The 23,554-nt window shown below is 42.2% G+C and overlaps 1 protein-coding gene across 1 annotated transcript in view; it reads right to left on the bottom strand.

Annotated features, from left to right (window-relative positions):
* LOC139638755 (testican-1-like) overlaps positions 1 to 1,157 on the bottom strand; it is a 99,856-nt gene extending 98,699 nt beyond the window's left edge. The window contains exon 1 of the mRNA XM_071512779.1: positions 1,023 to 1,157. Within this exon, the coding sequence (XP_071368880.1) occupies positions 1,023 to 1,157 (135 nt within the window). The remainder of the gene's footprint in view (positions 1 to 1,022) is intronic.
* Between the last annotated feature and the right edge of the window lie 22,397 nt (positions 1,158 to 23,554).

Here is a 23,554-nt window from a genome sequence, read left to right as displayed (position 1 = left end):
GCAGTATCAGCCACAGAGCATGATTGTAGAGCTAACAGGGCTACCACAGAGGAAACCATGACATCCAACTTCTGCCTAGATACTGCTCTGGTAACATCTGAAAAATGTTAAGAGATACTGATATTGATGTGCGTTTTAGTGAGACAAATATTGCCAAGGCTCATAGGTTAATTAATGCAAACTCTAGACTTGATATATTCTCTTTGAGAGAAATCTTCTCTGCTGGCAGTTTAACCTCGGGTAAATAGGAAAGTGAGCATTACCTAAAGGCAATCTATTAGCAGAGGTTGGTCTGTATTCTGTATGGTATACAAGGCCACTGCACTTGTTAACAGCTGCGCATAATAAGACACAGACGCACCTCCTGATTGTAATAAATAATTGATTATTAATGATGAAATCACATTGTCTTGCTACAATCTGGGGCCAAAAATCTGATTGCAAATGCATACCAATACAGTGTGTCTGCAAAACAGATATGAAAAAACAACAATCATAAATTATAAGGCACAACTTGTATGGTACAATTGAAATTGAATTGAAATACTAACAGTTGTCTATGTCAGTGTTTCTGGAAAACGTGCCTTAACATTGCATGTTTTCCAGAAAAATCATTGCTCCAGAAAGGATAGAATTTATCGATGTTATCAGATATAAAAATGTAATAGCATCATAAGACCTTGCCTGGTAATACTGTCATTAATAGAGGGCTGTGTTGTGATCTGAAGAGCAATTTAGACAATGTTCATAATGCTCAGTACTATTCCCTGTCTCTCTATCAGCCAGGGTCTGAGAACCTGCTGAGCTCCTACAAGGTGGATTATGCCTACTGGCAAGTACTCAAGTACTCATAGGGTGCGTCAAGGGCGAAATACGCACGCACGCACGCACGCACGCACGCACGCACACACACACACACACACACACACACACACACACACACACACACACACACACACACACAGGAGAATCAATGCACAAATAAAGCCCATTTGCCTCGACGTTGTCTGTCTGTAACTCACATCTCTGAATCGGTTCCAGGATCTGTCCTTGTCGTACTGAGCCACGGTGCTCAGCCATTTGTCGTTACTGTTACCGGAGACGGCCGTTTCCCTGCTCAGCAAGAGAGCCACGACAGGTAGCAGAAAGAAGAACATCTTCTGGAAGTAAAGACAAAGAAAGAGGGGGGGATGAGAGAAGGACAGAGGCATTCGGAATGAGAGACAGAGATAAAAAGAGGAGAGGAGGACGCCGCTAAAGTGTAGGAAGAACACAATGAAGTACTGTAGTTTATAGAACGCACAGTGACATAACTCGCACATTGTGACTCACAATGGATCACAACTATCATCAATTCCATCATGGAAAATACATCAGCAGCAACATACACCATTGTTTGTGTTTACACTGGGTGGAGAGTGCTCATTTTATCAAATTGCTGATCCTTCTTCTAAGCGGATTATAAACATTGGAGAGTTGTCACCGCGGCAGATGGGGCACGGAGAGACGATTAGCTCGCGAGCTTCCCCTCCGCCAATTTAAAAAGCAATTAGCGGCGTCAACACAATTATCGCCGCCACGGAGCTCTCGCTTGGTTCTCATTCACTTTCTCCTCGATCCTATAGTCTCTTCCTGCCAGTAATTCTGTTTCTTCGGCCAAGCTCACCAACAGCCCCCCGTGTGCCGTTCACCTACCTGGGATAGTTTGTGTCCAGTTCCCGGGGGAAAATAAGTCCCCGGACCTCCGGTAGCTCCCGACTCCTTTGCAAGATTGAAGGCAAAAAGGAGCAGCGAGGACGAGCGGACCAGAAGCTTTCTCCTCCTCCTCGGTCACAAGGCTCCGCCTCTCTCTCTCTCTCTCTCTCTCTCTCTCTCTCTCTCTCTCTCTCTCTCTCTCTCTCTCTCTCTCTCTCAGTACGCAGTTAGTGTGTCATTGATTTTCAACAGAGGGATTTTTTACATTCACACTGGAGCGCAGGCGGCCCTGGCTGTTTGGGAGCCGTGTCAAAACGATGTACTGTGTGTACTAGCACCAATTTCATTTTGATCACGCGCTTCAGTGATGGAATTCAAGCCGGTGTCCACTATAGTAAATACAATTAAGTTACATAAACCATAACATCGCAGCGCTGTATTGGTGCTTGGGACCTCTCCAGTTTTTGTTGCGGTGTGCGTTTTCAGCACCACGGACAGCGGCGGGTGACATGAAATGAATCCTCTCTCGCTTTATAATAAAAACACAATTCATAAATGGGCCACAAAAACTAGGACATTCATTTTTTGGAGGATAACGACAATGTTTAAATATTTAATCGTTGATTCGACTCTCTCTCTCTCTCTCTCGCTCTCTCTCTCTCTCTCTCTCTCTCTCTCTCTCTCTCTCTCAGTGTGTGTGTGTGTGTGTGTGTGTGTGTGTGCGTGCGTGCGTGCGTGCGCGCGCGACCGTGCGAGCCCTGCGGCGTGAATGTTATTGATTGCGACCGTTGTCCAACCCACGGAGATAGCGACTGTCCGCTGCTCACTGATGAGCTTTAGTCTCCGTGTCGGATCGCTCTGTGTGAAGAGTCCAGGACTCACGTCTCTGTCGGGCTGCTGGAGTATTTGTGTTTCAGCTCAGTTCTGTTTCATTCTCTGCATTAGGCGCAGCAGAACCCAGGGGGTTGATGCACTGACTTGTCCACTTATCTTCTTCCATTTCAGATGAAAGCTTTTCTCATTATCATAACTTTTTTCGGTTGATATGCACAGTTCTCTCTTGAATCCATTTCAATGTTGCAGTTTGGCTGTGGCGTGCTGTGGCGATGCTGATGCAGTGGGGGGGTTTGGAAATATTCCATAAAAACAGCCTCTGGTAGAGTTTGGAAACGATTTGTTTATTCTTTTGCAGGTTTGTATTTCTAGGATAGCTGAGTTTAATTTTCTCCCACGAACCTTGCGAGCTTTGGCTGATAAAAGGCCACTGCCCTTTGAAGGGAAGTTTTTAATGTGTTTTGATTAGGGATTATTTGAGCGTAAAAGCATTGTGTCAGCTAAAGTTCAGTGCTGGGCTTCCTACCGGCTGACCAGTAGTTGAGAGGAGAATTGGGCTAAACTAAAAACTAGGTTATATTTGGGCATTTAAAAAAAAAAATCTGCTGCAGTTAATCGGGCCGTCCAGGGTCTGGGCAAATGCAGGTGAGAGATATGAATTAAAGTAAAAGTAAACGTAGGCGCCCTTGAAAATCTTTACTGATCAAAAGCAGTTTAACGGGTGAGAGTATGGGCGCTGTCCGTGGTGCTGAACGTCTAGCTGGGCCTACCCAAGGAGGTTGGCCTACCGCTACAATGTGAAGCTGAAATACTGTCTTATGTAAAACTTCAAAGAGACCTTTTTTTCCTCAGTTCGTCCTAACCTAATAGCCTACCGCGCGCATGTCACGTCGGATATCCCGCCTAAACGTGACTGCCGGCGGGGAAAACCCGTTCACGTCAGGATCCTAGTGGTAATGTGGAAGTTTTTCAATAGGCTATCCGATATCAGCAATTTGGCGTTATAAATTGCGGAAGTGTGTTAACACACATTGCAGGAAATCACTTGATGTCGGCAGTCCAAGGTAGGCTATATTCACACTAATACAAACAACTCACCAACCAGATATTATCCCGTTCTTCCACTTGTATGCCGCAGTCCAACTCACACTCTGTTTCATGGCACAGACAGAAAGTGACAGATGAGGCAAACTGCATCAAAGCCACTTGTGGAAGAGATTTATCCATTCGTTTGAGTTTGCGTGTGAGCCATGGGCATCTATGCGATCAAATAACCAACAGTAGATGATTGCAAATAAATAAAATGGGGAAATAACTCACACGAAGCGCCATTCACGTCTCAGTATGGTGACGGCGGATACATATTGGGAACTTTTATATTTGTATAAAGTAGATGTGCAGCCTGCTGAGACTAAAATCATAATGGAACTATACGCCAATAACTCAAATATCTACGTCTGAGTTTCCCCTTTTTTTCCTGCCTAGATCTGCCAAGCTTGATTTCCTGCAGAAAGTGAGACATTATTACCGATGAGGATGCAGTGAGTTTTACTTGAACATCCCAAACATTGTCACTGGGATAACCACTGCCTGGTTGAAGTCTCAGTTTATGAACTTTTTTGTACAATAGCCTATTTTGATTTTCCAAAATATTTCCTAAACATAATTTCATGAGTTTTTTTTTTTTTTCGTTTTTTTTGGTAATCACAGACAGGATATACCACCTCAGAGGTATGCTATTATCTGCTAGAAGTAATGTCAAAGAAGAAACAACAAAAACAAATAAAAAAAAACTCCAAAAAGTTATATATCTATTCTGGAAAGCAGGTGCTACCTGATAATTCTTACTCAATATATTATATATTGATCTATAAATTAATATAATAAACTGACTTTGTTAATGTTTCATATTTATTTTTACTTTTATGTCTGCAATACTGTACGAGAAGATGGCATTTTTCATGTGGATACAATATGTCTTCAAAGTTCCTCTTCGCCTTAGTTTATATGTTAGAAGCTTGACCCTCAAGGCCAAACAGAGACAAGTGAGTGACCAATCACTGATCAACCAGGACAGTTATGAATCCACACGGGAATATAGAGGCCAGAAACCACAAATGTCACATCTAACAGAGCTATCACTTTAAAAACTTATGATTAAACAAAAAAAAACGTACCCATATTCTCATTTTCTCTTGGTAATATACGGTGACATCTACAGCTACATCAGCACATAGAAGTGATAGTTTTCATATAAAGGCTGATAATGAAGTGATGCTAGAAAGACTGACTAATCTCTCAGCGTGTCTTTAAAAGCCCTTACAAGACATTTCTATTAGCTACATTATTAGGTATGTAAGTTAAAAAGGTACCATGGCATTTCAATTTGGGTTAAGTATTGTTCTTCACCAGGCACTCATCCCTATCTAGGAAAAGATATCCAGCATTTGTCCTTCAGCTACTGTGAAATGGCTTATTTATTCATTCATTCATTATTTATTTATTTATTCATTCATTTTAGGCTTTTAGCTGTTGTCCAGAGCAACTTACTAAATCTACAATGAGTGCAGCTTAGAATAAGTGTCAATTCCAGGATAATCAACATCACAAGCAACCAATGCAGGGTCAGAGAGGGCCGTGACAACATTCCTCCGAGAGAAGTGCAAGAGAAAGAAAGACCTAAGGAGAACAGCAGAAGGCTTTTCATTTTTTTTTTTTTTGATGAGAGCAAATTAGAGCAAGTGGAGGCGGAAGATATGTGAGAGGGGATATGATTCAGTGGAGAGAGGACTTGTTGGCTTTCCTCATTGAAACCAATGTGGCTTGCAATACCAATTTGTTTAAATCAAGATTGCTAACAAGCTGCTTTTTCAGTTATACAGAAACATTTCCCTTATATTGCAGCAGGGACCTGGTGAGGAAAAAATAACTAAAATTCAAAATGTCAAGGTTTCCCTTTAATACTAAAGGCCTTATTGAAGATGTTTGTACGTTTTAAGCATTAAAATATGAATCAAATGTGCAAAATAATAATTTAACAATACCAAGTTATGGATCAACCAGTGAAGCTTCTTTTTGAAACATTAATCACAAAAGAATATTATTGTACCAAACTTGAGCTTTCAAAATGTAATGTCTATGGTAGGGTTGACAACTAAAAATGCATCTTATTTTTTTTTTTTTTAGTAGCCTAAAATTTAGATTTTATTTTGAAAAAATCCTGACCAGAAAAGAGAGAGGTAAACAACATGACACAATACACAAGATGAAATTATCATGGAGCCTGATATTTTCACACCCTGCATACTATAATAAACAACATGGTTTGTTTAGATAGTGCTTACTTTTAGGAAATCATATACACTTAACAGCTTTCAGACACAGCGATATGATATCAATGTGGTTTGAGTGCTGAGGTAAAGAGAGGAGTGGGAAGTGTTTTTGCTTGTGTGCTTTCAGATTTTAACTGAATTGTAAAATGTATTAACCTTGTCAAGCATTGGATAAAAATGCCTTCATACTGGATGCTGACCTCAGGGAAATTTCTTGCTTGTGAATGAAAAAGCCGATCCCAGATGTGTTCATTAGGAACATAGTTATTGTGTTGTTATAGCAGCCTTGACACTTCAGCTTAGTCAGAGACTTGCCATTCTCTGAGTTCAAAGGATGCAAACTGGGCCCACCGTCAGATGTTCACTTGATTTCTATAAATCCCAGCATCCTCTGGGAGGGTTCAGGGAGATAGGGGATAGGGGCCAGCACTGAAGGAGCTAATTTTGAATAATAAAGATCAAAATATAAGAAACAAAGCAGAGGAGAGGAGAGAGCAGGAAATTTAAAGTCATGCATCCCCCACATCACCAGTGCAGATGGTATGAGGCAGAGAGTGAGGGGGGGAAGAGGTGAGAAAACAAGACTGATGAAATGAGATTAAAGTGTGTGTGTGTGTGTGTGTGTGTGCGTGTGTGATAGAGAAAAGCAAGAGAGAGAGACGGGAAAGGGGTAAACGCGCAAGAGATGTTTGAAAGTGAGCAGTGGTGTGTGATAGACTGTTTTTTAATGAGCTTTGTGTCTGTAACTTAACTTGTGCGTGAGAACTGAAGTTCTGCCTGACTGACTCCAGAGGAAAGCAGCATCCGGCTGCCTGAGAATGGACCATGATCATAAAGCATGTCAGCCTGCAGGATGATATCTGCCTGGGCCATCCCACAGTGCGAGATGCAAAATGCGGCATTTCCATCGCACAACAATTTGCATCTCAGCTCAAGTGCCTTTGGGGGGGCATCCGTAAATCCAATCATACATCTGACGTTCCACATAGGGAAAAGGAGAACGCTCACACGCCATGAAAAGTACCAGTAAATGGGATAGAGGATAAAAATGTCTCAGTGTAGCGACAGATGTTTTTATACACTAGATACATATCTTAATCAGCTCCTAATCAAGGAGTTGGGTGACTGCAAATGGGATCTGATGTTGACATGCCCCGTCTTAAAAATGGAATAGTACTTGAGCATCCAAAATAATAATGGGATAATGCTCTGCATGTAAACACATTAAATCACTAGAGACATCTGACTCTTTTAGAAACAAGCCTCGATAAGCTTTGATGTTTTTCCTCTGCAGTCGGGTGCTACAGCTTTTATATGTCTTCTTTTTCAAAGTCAAGATATGAGTGCAATTTCTCTGATTCCCCTTATTATCTGTTTCTAAAGGAGAGGCTGGTTTGTCAAGGTTTGGAGGATTTCTTTGTCCTGCCATGTCTGGAAAATAAATTTTAACCTCAAAAATGTGTGAGCCAAAAAATAAAAAAAATGAAGACAATATGAACAGATTTTTTTTTTTTTTTTAAACATTTACACTTGCACAGGCATGTTGGCATGATTTTGATTTTCTTTCCATTTTTTTTTTAGCAAATGATAACTATACAGATCGACATGTTGACAGTTTCAGTTCCATTGCAACATCACACACAGAGAAAGAGAGAAGAGAGGCAGAATAAGAGACAAAAAGGAGAGAGGGAAAGGCAGAGAGAGAAGAGAAAGAAGAAAGTCCATGTCAGCAGAGGTCAAAGGTGAACTTCCCTACAGCGCCACTAACAGCTTGTGTGTCTAGCCACGGGGAAACGGTGAACCAGCTGTTAGAGCTGTTGATCTAGAGGACAGAGGATCGTGACTGACGGGAGAGATGTGAGTGAGGGACAGGAGATTATAAGAGCAAAAGATGAAAGATGGACCAGTGCTGAGATGGCTGGAGGCATGGGGGTTGAGTTTACGGAGGTTATTTGGCACCTTCACCTGCTCTTCTGCAGAGACAAACAGACAGATTAAAGGCAGATAGAGAAGTTAGGTGGCAGGGATAAACAGACAGAAGCAGAGGAAATAGTTTTAAATAGGTAATATAAGGAAGAACTGTCTTGATGGCACAGATGAGGAATGCAGGACAACATTTCAAGATCATCAATATGTACCCTGCTGCTGGTGTTGGGTTCAGGATCCAAATAATCACGATGAAAGATTGAATTTAAAGTGGTACTGCAGAAGAGCAGTGAACCCAGAAGTGGAGGAAACAGAGTTTAGTGTTAGATGCCAGCAGGGAAACGTCACAGAGGGGTTATCTACCACCAGCAGCCCCGCTATTTGAGAGGACACAGCAGAAAGAGAGATACCCACTGCAATGCAGCACAGCACGCCAAAGGCTGCCGGGCGTCACCCCAGCATAGCAGTGAAGAGGCACACGCAGGGTCACCGAGGTTTCCCGACCGGGGCAACGAGGAGAGCCTGACCCAGGTGGAGTTTCTCACCAGATAGATGGAGGAAGTGCAACACCCCAGGGAGGGAGGCTTGACACCATGTCAGTGCCATTACCTGCAACAGAGCAGCACACACACACACACACCTTTGATAGCTATTTTCTCCCCTTAGCAAGTTAGAAGTTGAGGGAAACTATTTAGTCAGCATAGAAGTATTTTGTTTTACTTGCCATGCTCTGGCTCCAGGGTGTGCAGGGTGTGTTACGCTATAACCTCTGTCTGTATCACTTTTCACTTTTATGGAGTGCTTCACACACAATAAAACAATAAAGGGATGAGAATACAGTGAAGACATTTTTCAGGAATTAGTGATCTCATTGCCAAAATTTGACAATCGCCACCACTAATCAGTACAGAGACAGAGAAGAAGCGAGAAGTGGGGATGGAGGAAGACAGGAAGGAAGAGATGAAAGGAGGAAGGAAGGAACGGGGGAACGAAGGGAGGAGGGAAAGACGGAAGGAAGGAGGGAACAAAACAAAGATGATAAAGTGCAAGGATATGAAGAGAGAACAAGCCATTAAAAGCCATCAATATAAAATCCCTCCATAAGAAAAGTGACATTTCCCACACTAGTTGTGACCAAAGTTCTTTATATTCACAGACTGAGATCCACAATATAATCAATTACCACTGTGAAAGCTGCAGGACAACGGCCATACATCCTGCTTAAAGGGGACCACTCACTTTCAATAACACACACACATACACACACACACACACATTCACACAGTGTGAGACAGGTCAAGGCAAGTCAGGTTTATTTGTATAGCCCTTACCCACTGCTGTTACAGTCTCAAAGGGCTTCAGAACGCCCACATTATGAAAACAATAAATGAAAACAGAAGATGAGTTATATTGTGTCCTCTCCTCCAATTTGTAACATCACGTCTTTTGAGGGAGAGAGACAGTTACTGTAATAGTGGAGTCAAATTTCAAACTGTCTGACCACACATTGTCCCTGCAGAGAGCTGGTTCAATATCACCAATCATGTTAATGCTACTGCAGTAAATAGGTCAATCAACTCCTTTAAACTGCCTCATATTTGCTGATATTGTCAATCCATAACAGTCTCTTTCACTGCTTGGCAAATCACTCATTCCTTCAGACATCTGACATTGACAGGGTCTGACTGCCAATTAAGAAGACTTCTCCCTCTCTCTGTCTATCAATCTATCGCTGTATGTCTTTCCTTCTGTTTCTTTTTGTGAAGGTCATAATAAGCCTTGAAGAAGAAGAAGCGGTGTTCTCCGCCTCACACCGAGACCGTCAATCTAAAGGAATAGTTCTTGGCATGCCAGATAGAAAGCGTATTAATATTCCAGAAGGAGGCTTTTAATATTCCACTGACAGTTTCTCAAAGTTCAAGTGTAGAGTCTGACACACACTGATCGTTTAGGTAAGACAAGTGGAATGAAAGAGCAAGGGTTTGATATATATAGAGATGGATATATCACTACATATCTGAAATGGTTACTTGAAATTCTTCTGTATTTTCAAGGATAGAATCTTTGCAAGAGCTCACCGGAGTTGTCTCCATACTCTGTTGGCTTCCCTCCTATCCCATAATATTCCATAGTGAGTTTTACTGTCATATCAGTACTTATTTTATAAAAGCAGGTGCTATGTTTGACAAAATGTAGATGTCACATTGAGGAATCAAACTCAAACTATAGAAAAAAGACAACAACTGTGTGTATCTCTCAGTTATTTAGTAGAGGCAACAGAACAGATTTCTATCACAATTTATCAATCAATAGATAAAGACATCTGCAGCATGACATCAAAGCAGGCACACACACACACGCACACACATACATACACACACACACACACACACACACACACACACACACACCAGGAACATGCACCTTTCTCGCGCACTCTCTCTGACTTTTTTCCATTCCTTCTTCAAGTGTTTCTTTTATTTTCTCGCTCTCCCTCCACAGCCATTACCACACACACTGTCATTTCAGTCTCTCTCCCTCTTCCTCTTTGCTGTCTCACTTCTGAAGAGTTCCTTCTCATCTCTTTCGACCGCCTGTTCATCCCGCCTGCCATCCCTCTTTTCTCCTCTTTTTTTTTTTTAACTTTATTAATCTTTGGCTCTTTCTCTGTCTTCCTCTGACTTCTCATTTTTCTTCCCCTCACAACCCTAAATTGTTCTGACTGAGTGCTTCCTCTCTCATCTCTCTCTTCACTTCACCTACAGCTTTAAAGCGCTGGAGTAGGCTACATCACTCGTTTGCTTGGGTACTCGCTCTCTCCGCTATTTCTAACTCTCCTCTGTTGCTCTGGCTGCTCCCTCTCTCCATCCCTCCCTCTCAACGGTCTTTGGACTTTGCACTGTGGCCCAAAATGAGTCTCGAAGGACCCCTCTTATCTTTTTCTGTCGGTGTGACCCAAATTGTTTTGGACAGGCACGACACAGCTGCCCGTGCCAGAGGTCCTTTTGTTGGGCAATGAGTCAGAAAACTGTGGTTGAAAACATTAATGTACTGAGAGACACAGACAGAGGGACACAATGAAATGGCCTGTTCACTGTCTCTCTCTCTTTCAGCACTACAGACATCCAACCAACATCAAAGCCCTTCCAAAGGCAGTGGAGAGGTTACATGGATTACACTGTTATGGCAGGACTGGATTTGATGAAGCAACAAGTGATGTTGCTGCCATGCTGTATCTCCAAAAAGTCATAATTTCTCATGAAACTTCTTCAGTAGAAAACAGCTGTTGATTCAAGTATAAAGTCCCAAGAAAGAACTCAGTGTTAGGACATAATTTCACAATGCTGTCAGAAACGCAGTGATTAAAATAGAGAGTAAGAGAGGCAGAGGAAAGAGAGAATTCAGCAGGTGAGCAGGAGAGTCTGGCAGGATCTGTTATGTGCTGTGAATCCCCTGTGCGCCAGATTTAGAGGCAGTGATAAACTCTACCTACGGCTCAGAGTTAGATCTTCTATAGTCTCTTATCACACACTGAGAAATAACTTTTCTACGCACGTACAAACACACACAGGGTGTGAAATCTAATCCCCACCTTCTGTTACCACGGCAGCCACCTGTGAAGATGCCTTCCTCTCGCCCTCATCCCTTTCTACAGAAAAACAAATGAATCACTGGCGAAGGGAGAAGAGAGGAAGGGAAAAAAGAAAACAAATGAAACACAGCTTGGGGTGCCAGGTTGGCAGCTTATCAGCCTCTAGTAACTTCAAAACAACACATGAGGCTGGAAAAAGATGCAAGCTATTACTGGAGGACATGTGATAGTAGGGCAACTGGTAAAGCAACACTGATGTGTTGCTGTAAGGACACACAGGTCAGACTGCGGTACAACAAATAATGGAATGGTAGCTACAGTTCATTTAATGTTTGACACTAATTACTACTCCTGTGACACTAATGACCAGTAACCTATTACCACCTCTTTTGCAGAGAGATAGACTAATCTAATTACTAACTATGATGGGAGTATGGTGGTGCCTATGTATGTCAAACAGATATAAATCAATCTATTACTAGAATATATAACAGTGGTTACAGCCCATGTAAGAGGTGGGTTTATTACCCTTTTACCTTACTGTAAATTAACTTTAACTGTTATCAGACTACATGCTGGTGTGTACACAGGTCACACTGCTATAAAACAACCTTTTACCAGAGTATGCTACGGTAACTACAGCTTAGATAAAACTCACATTACAGCATCAACCTTTGGGAGGTGGAAGCCTGCAGGTTGGAGAAGTGAGATTATAACTGTAAAGTTGCTGGTTAGAACCCCTGAGATAAAAGCAAGAAAACATAGATTTTGTAATAAGGTTTTGCAAGAAAACTACAGTGGAGGTGTTTCTGTAACTGGAATGAAATAGTGTTTCACCCACTATAAAGGCATTGGAGCGGGGCAGGGGATAAGAAGTTGGCAGTAGCATGAAGGATAAAGAAGCAAGCTTTTGACAGGGAGGTTGTTGGTTTAACACTGCCATATAAAGAATATAAAAACATATTTTGTAAGAATAAGTTAATGTAGATGGGCAGCAGATTATTTGTTCAAATTCATTGACCAGCTGGGAAAATCTGGACCTTGATAGTAAATGACTATATCTAATCTCCTTAAATAATTAGCTTTGGGATACCCTTGAACAATGCAAAGCAAAGTTTTTCACGGCCAGTAAGAGAGACATGTGCTCCTGCCTGAGCCAGTCAAGGTCACACTTGGAGACATGGCAAGCCATAGAAAGTGGATGCATTGGCTGACAATGAACTAGCATAAACAGACTGGGACAAGAGTTGAATTCTGACCGCAAACATTTTCGCTACAGTCTGTCCTCTAGAGTGAGCGCACTCCTGCAACATCAAATTTGAAGGCCTGATATGGGCATTCAGTGTGTGTGTGTGTGTGTGTGTGTGTGTGTGTGTGTGTGTGTGTGTGTGTGTGCATTTGTTTGTGTGTGCCCAGGAGGAAGTGGTAGTAAACAGGCAGAACAGGCATACAGAAAGGCAATGTGTTTCTCACCAAGGGAAACTATCGATCTGAGCCACAGGTCAAATATCAAACACTGGCTCATGTTTAACTCAGATCAATAAAGACTGGCAGGGTGCAGAGCAGGCAAAACCCTATGGCCATTAGTTTGTCACGCGCACGCACACACACACACACACACACACACACACACACACACACACTGGAGTGACAGCACAGCTAACAGTGCAAACAGAGGTGATGTGGATATAATGACTCAGTTGTAGGATTCAGGCCAGTCATGGAGTGCTGCATTGTTCTGAGACAGATTAACACCAAAGCCAGCATTGCCTGAGGATTCTGCTACCTTGATGGAGAGAAGAAGTGACAACCATCGCCGCCTGACAACACTGTCACTCACATCCCACTGACTCAAGCTCCCAGAATCCTCTCTGGTGGACTCTTCCTCTTCTCTTCTCTTATATTTTTTGCCTGCAGATATTTTAGTAACAGCTAGATTGAGCTAGCAAAGCTGTTTTTGCGTAACAGGTGTGGAATTGATAAAGTTTGCCCAGTGTTAACAGAACGCGGCTCTCTCACCGCATATTGATTGCAGTGGCTAATCTATGTGTGAGTTACAGCTAGATTGAGCAGTGATGAGGACTAATATGTCAGAGTCATGTGGTTATCTGAAATCATCAATATACTGTTCTCATCTAAGGTAGAATGAAACAGCTAGCTAACTCATTCCTCCAAAGAGCTCCTCCAAAGAACAGGCCACGTGTTGTAGCCTACTTGGCAGGATTTTTAATGGAGAAAAGGTAAAACTGAAATAAAACAATTACACAGGTAAGTATTACAGAAAACCGTAAAAAATATTTCCCTGTTTCTTTCACAGGTAACTCAGGCTAGCAATAGGTAAGTACACAAATAAAATAAACAAATATAATATAAAATAAGGTAATTTAAGTCTAATATTAATATTAATTTATTCCTCAGGTTCCTAAACAAAAACATACATACTGGCAATGCCACAAGAGGAAAACAGAAGACGGATGGATTAGGATTGCCAACCTCCCTACCATGGGTGCATCCCAAGTCTCTTATTTGATATTTCCTCGCTCCTCGCTCCTCGCTTGAACCGGAAGTCGTTCTGGTCCGTCATTTTGAAGGTCGTCCCAAAGCTCTTATTTCTGCTCCGAGGAGCGAGGATCGAGGAGCGAGGAGGGATCTCTGAGGAGCTATGAGCGAGGAGACACGAGAGCAGCCTTCCTGGAAGACTTTCAGCTGAACGCCATGACGTCAATTCTCAGCCCCTACATCTGGCAAATTTGAATGAGATGGCAGTACAAGTGTAAATGCCCGTTATTTTACGCTTTTTGATATATAACGTTAATGAAAGAACATGGGGAACCTAAATTACGTTTATTTCATCCACAACCCGTTTTGTCATGCAGAAACGGACGTCGCTTCACATGACGCTTCAGAGGAAAGGACGTCTCATTTCTCTAAAAACATATTTCCTTGTTTCCTCTCTCCTCGCATGGTTTCCTTGCGTCTCTCCATGCATCCTCGGTGGGAGGGACTAAGACGCAAGGAAAAGACGCAAGTGAGGGAAACGTGGATGCAATTTAAGAGACTTGTGATGCACCCCATGTGTCCTTCAGCAACAAAATGGCTACACCTGCTGTCCAACAGGAAGTTACCAAAATAAAGGCCCAAACTTCAAAATAAAAGCCCTCCCAATTTATAGTCTTTTTCTACTTTGTTACATCACAATCAACACCCCTCCAGCCAATCAGAATCAAGTATTCATCCAGGCTAGTGTATAATAAATATTAATGGATAATATATTGAGAGCTGACTTTTCTGTCATATCATGTTTCCTCTAGCAGAAGTAAGTTGAGAACATTGAGATTATTCATTGAAATTATTTTGATGTGTCTCTGGTAAGTGGAAGTTTCTTTGAACCTGCAGCTACAAAAACACAAAGAAATTCTGAAAAGTTTAATTACTGTAATGAAGATGGCCCTAATTCTTCAGAGACTGGTTTGCTCTGTTGTCCTACAGTGTGCCTTCATGTGTGTGTGTGTCATCCGATGCTTTTTTCCCTTCCATCCATCCCTCCTCTCCGCCTTCCTGTACTCTGTCCTCAAAGCTGCCTCATTATGTTTACTTCTATCATTCTATTCTTGTCGGCCTTCAACTTTCTCCCTCCCTTGCACCCCTATCTGTGTGTGTGTGTGTGTGTGTGTGTGTGTGTGTGTGTGTGTGTGATGACAGGCACGTATCTGCAGCTCTCCTGTGTGATGAAGGTTAAATCGCATGAGTTCAAAAACATTCTATTAGGAGCGAGAAGAAAGAAAGAATAGAGGAGAGGAGAGGAGAGGAGAGGCGAGGAGAGACTAGACAATGTAGAAATACATTATGATTGAACAAACAGGCTTCTTTCTTTTTTTAGTTGTTTTGTTGCATAGGCTTCCTGACCGGCCAGAGGAAGGACAGGGAAAGAGGGAAAAAGGAGGAGGAGAACCTAAAACCGAGACAGCTGGACTGAGAAATTATGGATATAAAAGTTGTTGACAGTGCATGAATGAGTGAGAGATAGAGCCGAGACAGGTGAGAGAGAAAAAGGAAAGGGGGATTTGACTGACACACACCCACACACACACTCGAAAAGAAAAGAAAAGAAAATAGGAGTTGTCAGCAAGCATGCTCAGAGAGAGAGAGAAAGGGAGGAGGAGGAAGAGGAGGGCAGCATTAATATGGGGAATACACACTCTCTCTCTCTTTCTCTCTCTCACTCTATCCTACACACACAGACACACGCACTGAAATTCTATATAAACACATAGGAAGGTATGCAAACGAAAATGAGCTGTTATCTACCAAAAAAGATAATCCCTCCGCAAAGCAGTATCTGTGTGTAGATCCAGAGATGTAAAGGATGTGAGCTTTTGATTACAAACACCAGATAAAGGTTCATTCTCTTCTTCTCTCTCATCACTTGTTTGTTCTTTTGTTTTGTTTTCAATGCAAGAATGACTTTACATTTTCTCGCCATTTCTCCTCCCACACAAGTCAAACGTCAAGCATACACGCATACATTGAAAAAAGGAGGAGGGGAACCTAAAACCGAAACAGCTGGACTGAGAAATTATGGATATGAAAGTTGTTGACAGCACATGAATGAGTGAGAGATAGAGCCAAGAGAGGTGAGAGAGAAAAAGGAAAGATAGGGGGATTTGACTGACACACACCCACACACGCACTCAAAAAGAAAATAGGAGTTGTCAGCAAGCATGAGGCAGAGATACTTAATCTGCATGATATTTGACAGGATCAACTCTGCCTTGTCAAATGGAGAAAGCAAAAGAGATAGAGGAGAATCCTGCACCGCTATGCATTACATGGAAGCTCTATTTACCTAGACATATGCTCAAAAATGAGCGAATAAGAAGAGGTAGAGACAGAGGAATAGAGTGAATGTGAAAAAAGAGGGAGATAGCCTTACATATTGGCCTGACTGTTAATATTCATCTTAATCTAATCAGAGTGTAAAGAATCACAAGAGAGTGAAGTAAAGCAAAATTAGAAAGGGATAAAAGAAAGAGAAAGAAGAAAGAGGAGAGATGTGGCAATAGGAGGTGGAGTGGAAGAAAATCACAGAATCTCATCTGGCCTCCAGGTTTAGATACACACACACACACGCGCGCGTGCACACACACTCACACACACACTCACACACACACTTGACTCAACTATTGCCCCTGCAATACCTTACAGAGTAATTGAGGACATTATTTAAAATAAAGTTTCAATGATATTCAAGAGTGAGAGAGAGAGAGAGAGAGGGAAAGAGATTCCGTTGGCCAGCAGAGTGAGAGGCCACAAAAAGATGAGCTCCTAGACTTTCTTCAACTTTATGATGGAGGAAGTGAGACAGACAACAGAAATAATCTAAATTTGAGTACCTAACTATATCAGGAAGTATAAATAATCAAAAAAAGCAAAAAGAAGGAAGAACAACCATCAGCATCTCAAGAAATCAAGGACATTCAAGGAGACTTCAGAAGAAGCGGACTAACTGACCAGCTTTAAACCTCTGCTCTCTAAGCTCTGCTCGCACACAAAATACAAAGTAAGGAGGATCCACACAGGACAAGGACAAGGACAAGAACATATTTGTGTTACTGAAACAGACACATTTTCAAGATATATTTGGCTTAGAAACCTTGCTAGCAAAATAAGCTAACAACAGTTGTTGACAGTTAAAGCTAGTTTGCAGTTGCCATTGAAACAAAAACAAGCCTAGAGTGCAGGCAAATAGAATGTCCTGCTAACTGTAAAAGTGAGAGAGCAAGAAGGAAACACAGAGAAAAAGCAATGGCAACAAATCCATAAGAACTTTATGTGGATTTTGTATCAAAGGATGGAAAAAAGAAAAAAAATAACCTTATCTTCTACACGCCCGATGTCAAGGCCTGGAGAGAGGCGATATGCAGACACTATAAACATGTAGCCAAGGAGGGTATCGGGAGAGGATGCAGACTAACAGTCTGCCATGATGACACCCTGGACACCGATAACTCGATGATCACAATTACATACTACCCCAGCACAGGAAAAGTACTGGCACAATCAAATGAAGAAAACCTAACCAGCTATGAAAGAATCTTTCCTCAGATGAGAGCTGAGATACAGAGAGAGAGGTCACAAAAGACCACTGACACCAATGTGGACACACAGGACTCAGAAGAGGAGAAAGACAGAAGAGTCTTAGAAGCCCCAGCCCACCAGCAACCCTCCACCTCTCCCTCATCCTCATCCAGCCTCACTGTCCATCACCTGAGAGAGAGTCTGGCCCCGCTGGAGGTGGACTACATCGAGTTTAGAGAAAGCACCCAGACCAGACTCACTGAGCTAAACTCCATCCAAACTCTGAGAGAGGAGCTTCAACTGATAAAAAGGGACACCCAGCAGGACATCAGTAAGATGACAGAAACCATCAATACCTTGAGGGAGGAGAATAAGACCCTCAAGGCCCTGATAGTCAAGGAAAAGTAAGAGGCAGCAAAGAGAGAGAGGAGCCTCACCACCCAGGTACAGCTGATGACAGAACAGTTCCAGGACATAAGAGGAGCCTGGATACCTCCTCTCCACCAGTCCAATCAACAGGTTCATCCAGCAGATAGCAGCTCACTGCCTCTCGTGGACCCTCTCAGAGTACCCCAGTCTCAGCCTCCACCTTCTCTGCATCCCCAGCCACTGAGCCCAGCAGAGACCCAAGTGGTCAGGTGGCTCCTGCTACACCTCCATCCAGCCCCCCAAGTCCTTCTCATGGACTCCAATGTGAAATACATCAACGTCACAACACAACGTCTTTTCCCTGGACAATAAGTGACCTACAGACGTTGCCAAAATACAAGCCATGCACTTGAACAACTAAAACAAGAGACTCTCGGCATCCCCCAGTATATTATCATACACATGGGTACAAACGACCTCGACACCCTGCAGCGAGACACAGCCAAGGCAATCAACAGGGTGGCAGAGAGAACCAGCACTGAATTCCCTGATGCTGGAGTGGTTATCTCTACACTTCTCCCACGTAGAGACACCCCACCTCATGTCATCTATGACATTAATATGGATATAAAAAGGAACTGTTCCACTCTATGTCCACCTGGCCTATCACACAACTATAGGCCTGTGGGACCTATATGATGGTCTACACTTAAGAAAGATCAGCATCAGAACTTTTGCCAAGTCTCTGAAAGACACAGCCCTTGGTCGGAACCCCAGCACCCCTCGGCTCAGCCACACCTACCAGAGAGCTCCTAGACCTGCTAGAATTTACCCCAGCCCCTGGCCTGCTCCTCTTCCCCCTCCTCCTCTACATACCCAGAGAAGACCTCAGATCAGCAGACCTCCACCAACAGAGGCCCAGCTATGCTGCTGCCCTGGCCGGAGCTCCTCCCAGTCCTCACCCCCCACCCCCCGCCTCAGAGCTGGGAGAGATCAAACACTTGCTCCACACACTATGCAGCAGACTAACAGGGAGTAAATACCTGTTAGCATGGAAAAGAGATGCACATTTTTAAAATAAATAGCATATAAGTGCCACCAGCAATTTTCAACAAAATATAGATCATTGTATTAGATCATCTCATTTTACTTTAAATTGAATAGGTATTCTTTGGATTGTTACTGTATGTCTGTTTTGCCTTATCTGTCCTAGTATGTTAGAAAACCCAGAGAGAGAGTCAAAGCAGAGAGCCAAACACCGGAAAGCAGCGTAATGCTGTTGATCTGGAAATAGATCTTTTACAATCTTCACACACACTCATCCACTCCTTCACTCCCAGAGCCAAACTCTCAGCTGAACCATCCAACAAAGATGGAGAGGAATCAGTCAGGCAGCAGTCAAGTTGGTTAAAGATTCTCCGTTACAGCATCACTCTCTGTTCCCTCCATCATTCAGCCTTAGACTAATGAAGGGAGAGAATGAGATAAAGAGAGAGCTTTCATTAATTAGCAGACAATTTCCTTTGTGTGTGTGAATGTGTCTGATGAACTTCAGGCTCTATATAAATGCTTTCTAATCAGGGAGTGATTAGGAAAGACCTGTTGGGGCGCAGTGTGTGTGTGTGTGTGTGTGTGTGTGTGTAGAGCCATAATTTTTCTGTAGTGTGGGATTGCTAATCACTGGAATGTTTCTAATAAATGCTGCATAATATTCAATATTCACCTCTGTCTCCTTCTGCTCTAGAGGTGCTGCTGCAATTAAGTGACGTAATGCCAAGCTTTCTGATTAATGACATAAGGCTAGATACATGGGGGGGGGGGGGGGGGGTATAGAGGAAGCAAACAAGAGTGTTGGAAAAGTACAGTTTTTGTCATCCCTGAAATCTAGAGAGCATCCATATTCATGTCCATAGGATGGGATGAAATAACATAAGATATAATATGAATATAGATGAAATAAGATGAAATGTTCATGATCCCCATGGGGAAACTGGGCTCATCATCTCTGCATCGCTCAACGGCTCAGACAGAGAGAAAAGGAGGAGGAGGAAGAGGAGGGCAGCATTAATATGGGGAATACACACTCTCTCTCTCTTTCTCTCTCTCACTCTATCCTACACACACAGACACACGCACTGAAATTCTATATAAACACATAGGAAGGTATGCAAACGAAAATGAGCTGTTATCTACCAAAAAAGATAATCCCTCCGCAAAGCAGTATCTGTGTGTAGATCCAGAGATGTAAAGGATGGAGCTTTTGATTACAAACACCAGATAAAGATTCATTCTCTTCTTCTCTCTCATCACTTGTTTTTTCTTTTGTTTTGTTTTCAATGCAAGAATGACTTTACATTTTCTCGCCATTTCTCCTCCCACACAAGTCAAACGTCAAGCATATATGCATACATTGAAATTATATTAGCTCGCATGTCAGGACAGATACTCTCACACACACACACACACAAAGAGTAACACTGCTCCCGCCACTTCCCCATCTGGGAGACAGGAAGCCTGTAACCATAACAATCCATCCTTTCTGTGCTGCCTTTCTTTAGATTGCATTTCTCCTCCAGAATCTCTCCATCCATCTGCTGAAATCCTATTTTCATGACAAACAATAAGACACACACACTCACTCCATCACTGCTCCCTATAGCTGCCAGAGAAGGGAAGGAACGAAGGGAGGGAGGAAGTGAGGGAAAGAAAAAACAGGATGAGGGGGAGAGTTGACAGATGAAAAGAGATGGAAACTATTTGAATCACAGGGGAATTTGAGGGATTACCTGTATGTGTGCGTGTGTGTGTGTGTGTGTGTGTGTGTGTGTGTGTGTGGTGTAGTGTGTAGGAATCCGCCATAACTCCAGACTTGTGAACATGCTCATAACATGTTATCGATAAATACATAAAAACAGACATTGTCAAGACCTCTTCCTCCTTCCCTCCTTTCCTTCCTTCTTTCCTTCCTTCCTTTTCCATCCATCCAGCCAGACAGACACACACCCACACTGACTTTGAGAAATGAGCAGGTAGATGTGTGTGTGTGTGCTTGCTTGTGACACATTATAAATGGACAGATGTGAAGTCAGCATGCGTTGTCAAGAACACCATGTTTTGTCAATGTGCTGCTGTGTTTGTTATGAAAACAGAACCTCTATTGTGGCTGATTGATCATCTTACTGTCACACACAGACCAGGGGTGAGTTAAAACCTAACAGTAATTAAAATTTGCCCAATGAAATTTAGCATTTGATGGATTTTTCTGTAATACATACATTATATATGTGTTTTATATAACCAAGGACAAGGGTATGGCATCAGAATCTGTTTTTAAGCAGCAGCTTTTTGCCGCTCAGTATGTTTTCCTCAACGTTTTTACATTCAGACTCAAGATGTTTCTGTAAATACAAATGAATAACAACATCTTGAGGCTGTTCAGGCTGAGTCTCGCGGAGCCAGACATCTCTCGACACTTGTTTCTGGCACTGTTTTAGCTAAGAAAGCGCTAACCAGAGGCGTCGCCAGACTTAAAGCTCTCCTGTGGCACTGGACCAAAGGCAGTCACATCCCTGAAGATCAGGTTTAAATCTGTGCCAGGTTCAACAGCTTTATCGAGGGTGCCAGTAATTGTGGAGGGAATTTTATATCAGGCTTACAAAATGACAAGAGATTTAACTTTATATGTTGAAATAATAACAATAATAATGAATATTAATTAGGGATGGGATATGCTTATCTCACGGTATAATTTGATACATGATATGGGGTTCACAATTCAATACAACCATGATACGATGATACGCCATTGGTTTGCTAGAACGTAAACAACAATTTAAAAATGTCATTCCAAAGTGCAAATAATAAAATTACGATGGAGAGCTTGTTAAGTTGAGATGAAAAAGCCGTCTCCTGACGTTTCACTTTTGAAACGGTTAGCCAATCAGAACAGAGGGGTCATTAATATTAATGAGCCTTAAAGACACAACAACAGAAACAGCCTGTTCATGGTAAGGGTCAGAAGGATGCTGGAAAATTAACGTATAAAAATGGATTGAAAGTGTTTTTGGTACATGACACCACACAAATGTTTCTTAATGGACCTCAAGACATAAAATAAAACACTGGAAAGTGTAGAATATGGGACGTTTACAAACTACCAAAATCAGTTTTCAGTGCCATTAGATTGAACCATCTCACACAGGCACCTCAGTATGAAGAAACCAAGCTATTTTTTACTCTTTTTTTTATTTTTTGCTATGACACAGCATAACTTACTGCATAATGACAGCTTCTTCTGTCATGACATAAACCACCACAGTATCCATCCTTCTGCACCTGCCCCTCTCAACAGCACTCTGATTCACTATACAGTTAAATCTAAATCTTAGCACTACCATATTTCATAAATCATTTTAGTAACCTGTAAATGAGTTTACAATTGTTATATAAGAAAAAAAAATCCAGTTAGACATTTTTACATAAATTCATTTACAGAAGCTAATAGGTGACTTTAGGAAAAGTAAGGCTAAAATACTTTCTTTCACACAAGGTATTGATTCCACTATCAGGACTGAACATTTCCAAACCACACCCAGCTGCAACTACTTCAAAAGGTAATTTAATAGTATCACTCTCCTCTCAGATAAGTGAGGGCTAAGAAATTCTTCGTGAAAAAAAATCCAATTACAAAATCCCTCCAAGAGAAATAATGAAAACTCAAATGGGTTATGTAAATTCTGCTTGTAAGTGGCTGGGGACAAGTGTGGCAAGTATGAGATGGCACACATGCAGAGACACACACACACACACACACACACACACACTCACACATACAGCTTTAGCTTTTTGCTGCTCACTCTTTTCATTTCCCACATTCTAATTTAAATCCATCATTTCCTCCCTGTCACCTCTTTGATAGCACTGCTAATGTTGCTTAATGAAATCTGTTGACAAAGGAACAGTGCTCTGTCCTGTTCTCCACATATTGAATTAGCTGTGTGGGGAGGCAGGCAGAGAGAGAGAGAAAGCCCAGGAGATAGATGAGCTCCCCCAGCTTCTACCCAGTTGCTGTCAGAATCTCTCTGGGTCTGTCTCTCTCTCTCTTTCTCTCTGGGGGTTAATATGGTTTCTATACACTGTTCACTGATTCAATGCAGCATGAAAATAGAAAACAGAGAAAGGGGGAGAGAGAGAGAGAGAGAGAGAGAGAGAGAGAGAGAGAGAGATAAACAGCAAAAAAACAGGTTGCGAGAAAGAAAGAGGTAGAGGTAGGGAATGGGAAACGAGGCATGCTAAAGACAGGAGGGAGAGCCAAGTGGAAAAGAGAGATAGAGGGCCTAATGAGAGGCAGAGACAGAATGAAATATGAGGGCAGAAAGTGAGAGATAGCAACCGGGAGAGGAGGGAGAGGGGAGGGAGAAGAGAATGAGAGAAGGCCATAAAGTTGGAGAGAAAGTATTAGGGATTGGGGTGGGAAATGGTTTGGAAAAAGAGCCGTGACATCAAAAAAAAAAAAAAAAAAATTGAAGAAAAAAGGCAGATGGCTACAGGGAGAGGGGAGGGATGATGAGTGAAGAGAGAGGAGGAGTAATGGACTTAACCCAGTGGGCTGTGGTCTCTCCTGAGATGAGAGCGCCGTCACATTAATGGGATCTGGAGTGTGAAGGGTCAGGGTCGCACGTGTGGAAAATGATGAAATAAATCTTCAGCCTATATCCCTGCCAATTTC

Source organism: Centroberyx affinis, unplaced genomic scaffold, assembly GCF_046629955.1.
Source record: "Centroberyx affinis isolate AG114_WGS23_722 - 3 ecotype Tasmania unplaced genomic scaffold, CSIRO-AGI_Caff_v1 ptg006515l_1, whole genome shotgun sequence".
In the NCBI taxonomy this organism is placed as follows: domain Eukaryota; kingdom Metazoa; phylum Chordata; class Actinopteri; order Beryciformes; family Berycidae; genus Centroberyx; species Centroberyx affinis.
The sequence above is the reverse complement of the archived record's forward strand: the minus strand, read 5'-3'. Positions and strand labels throughout refer to the sequence as shown.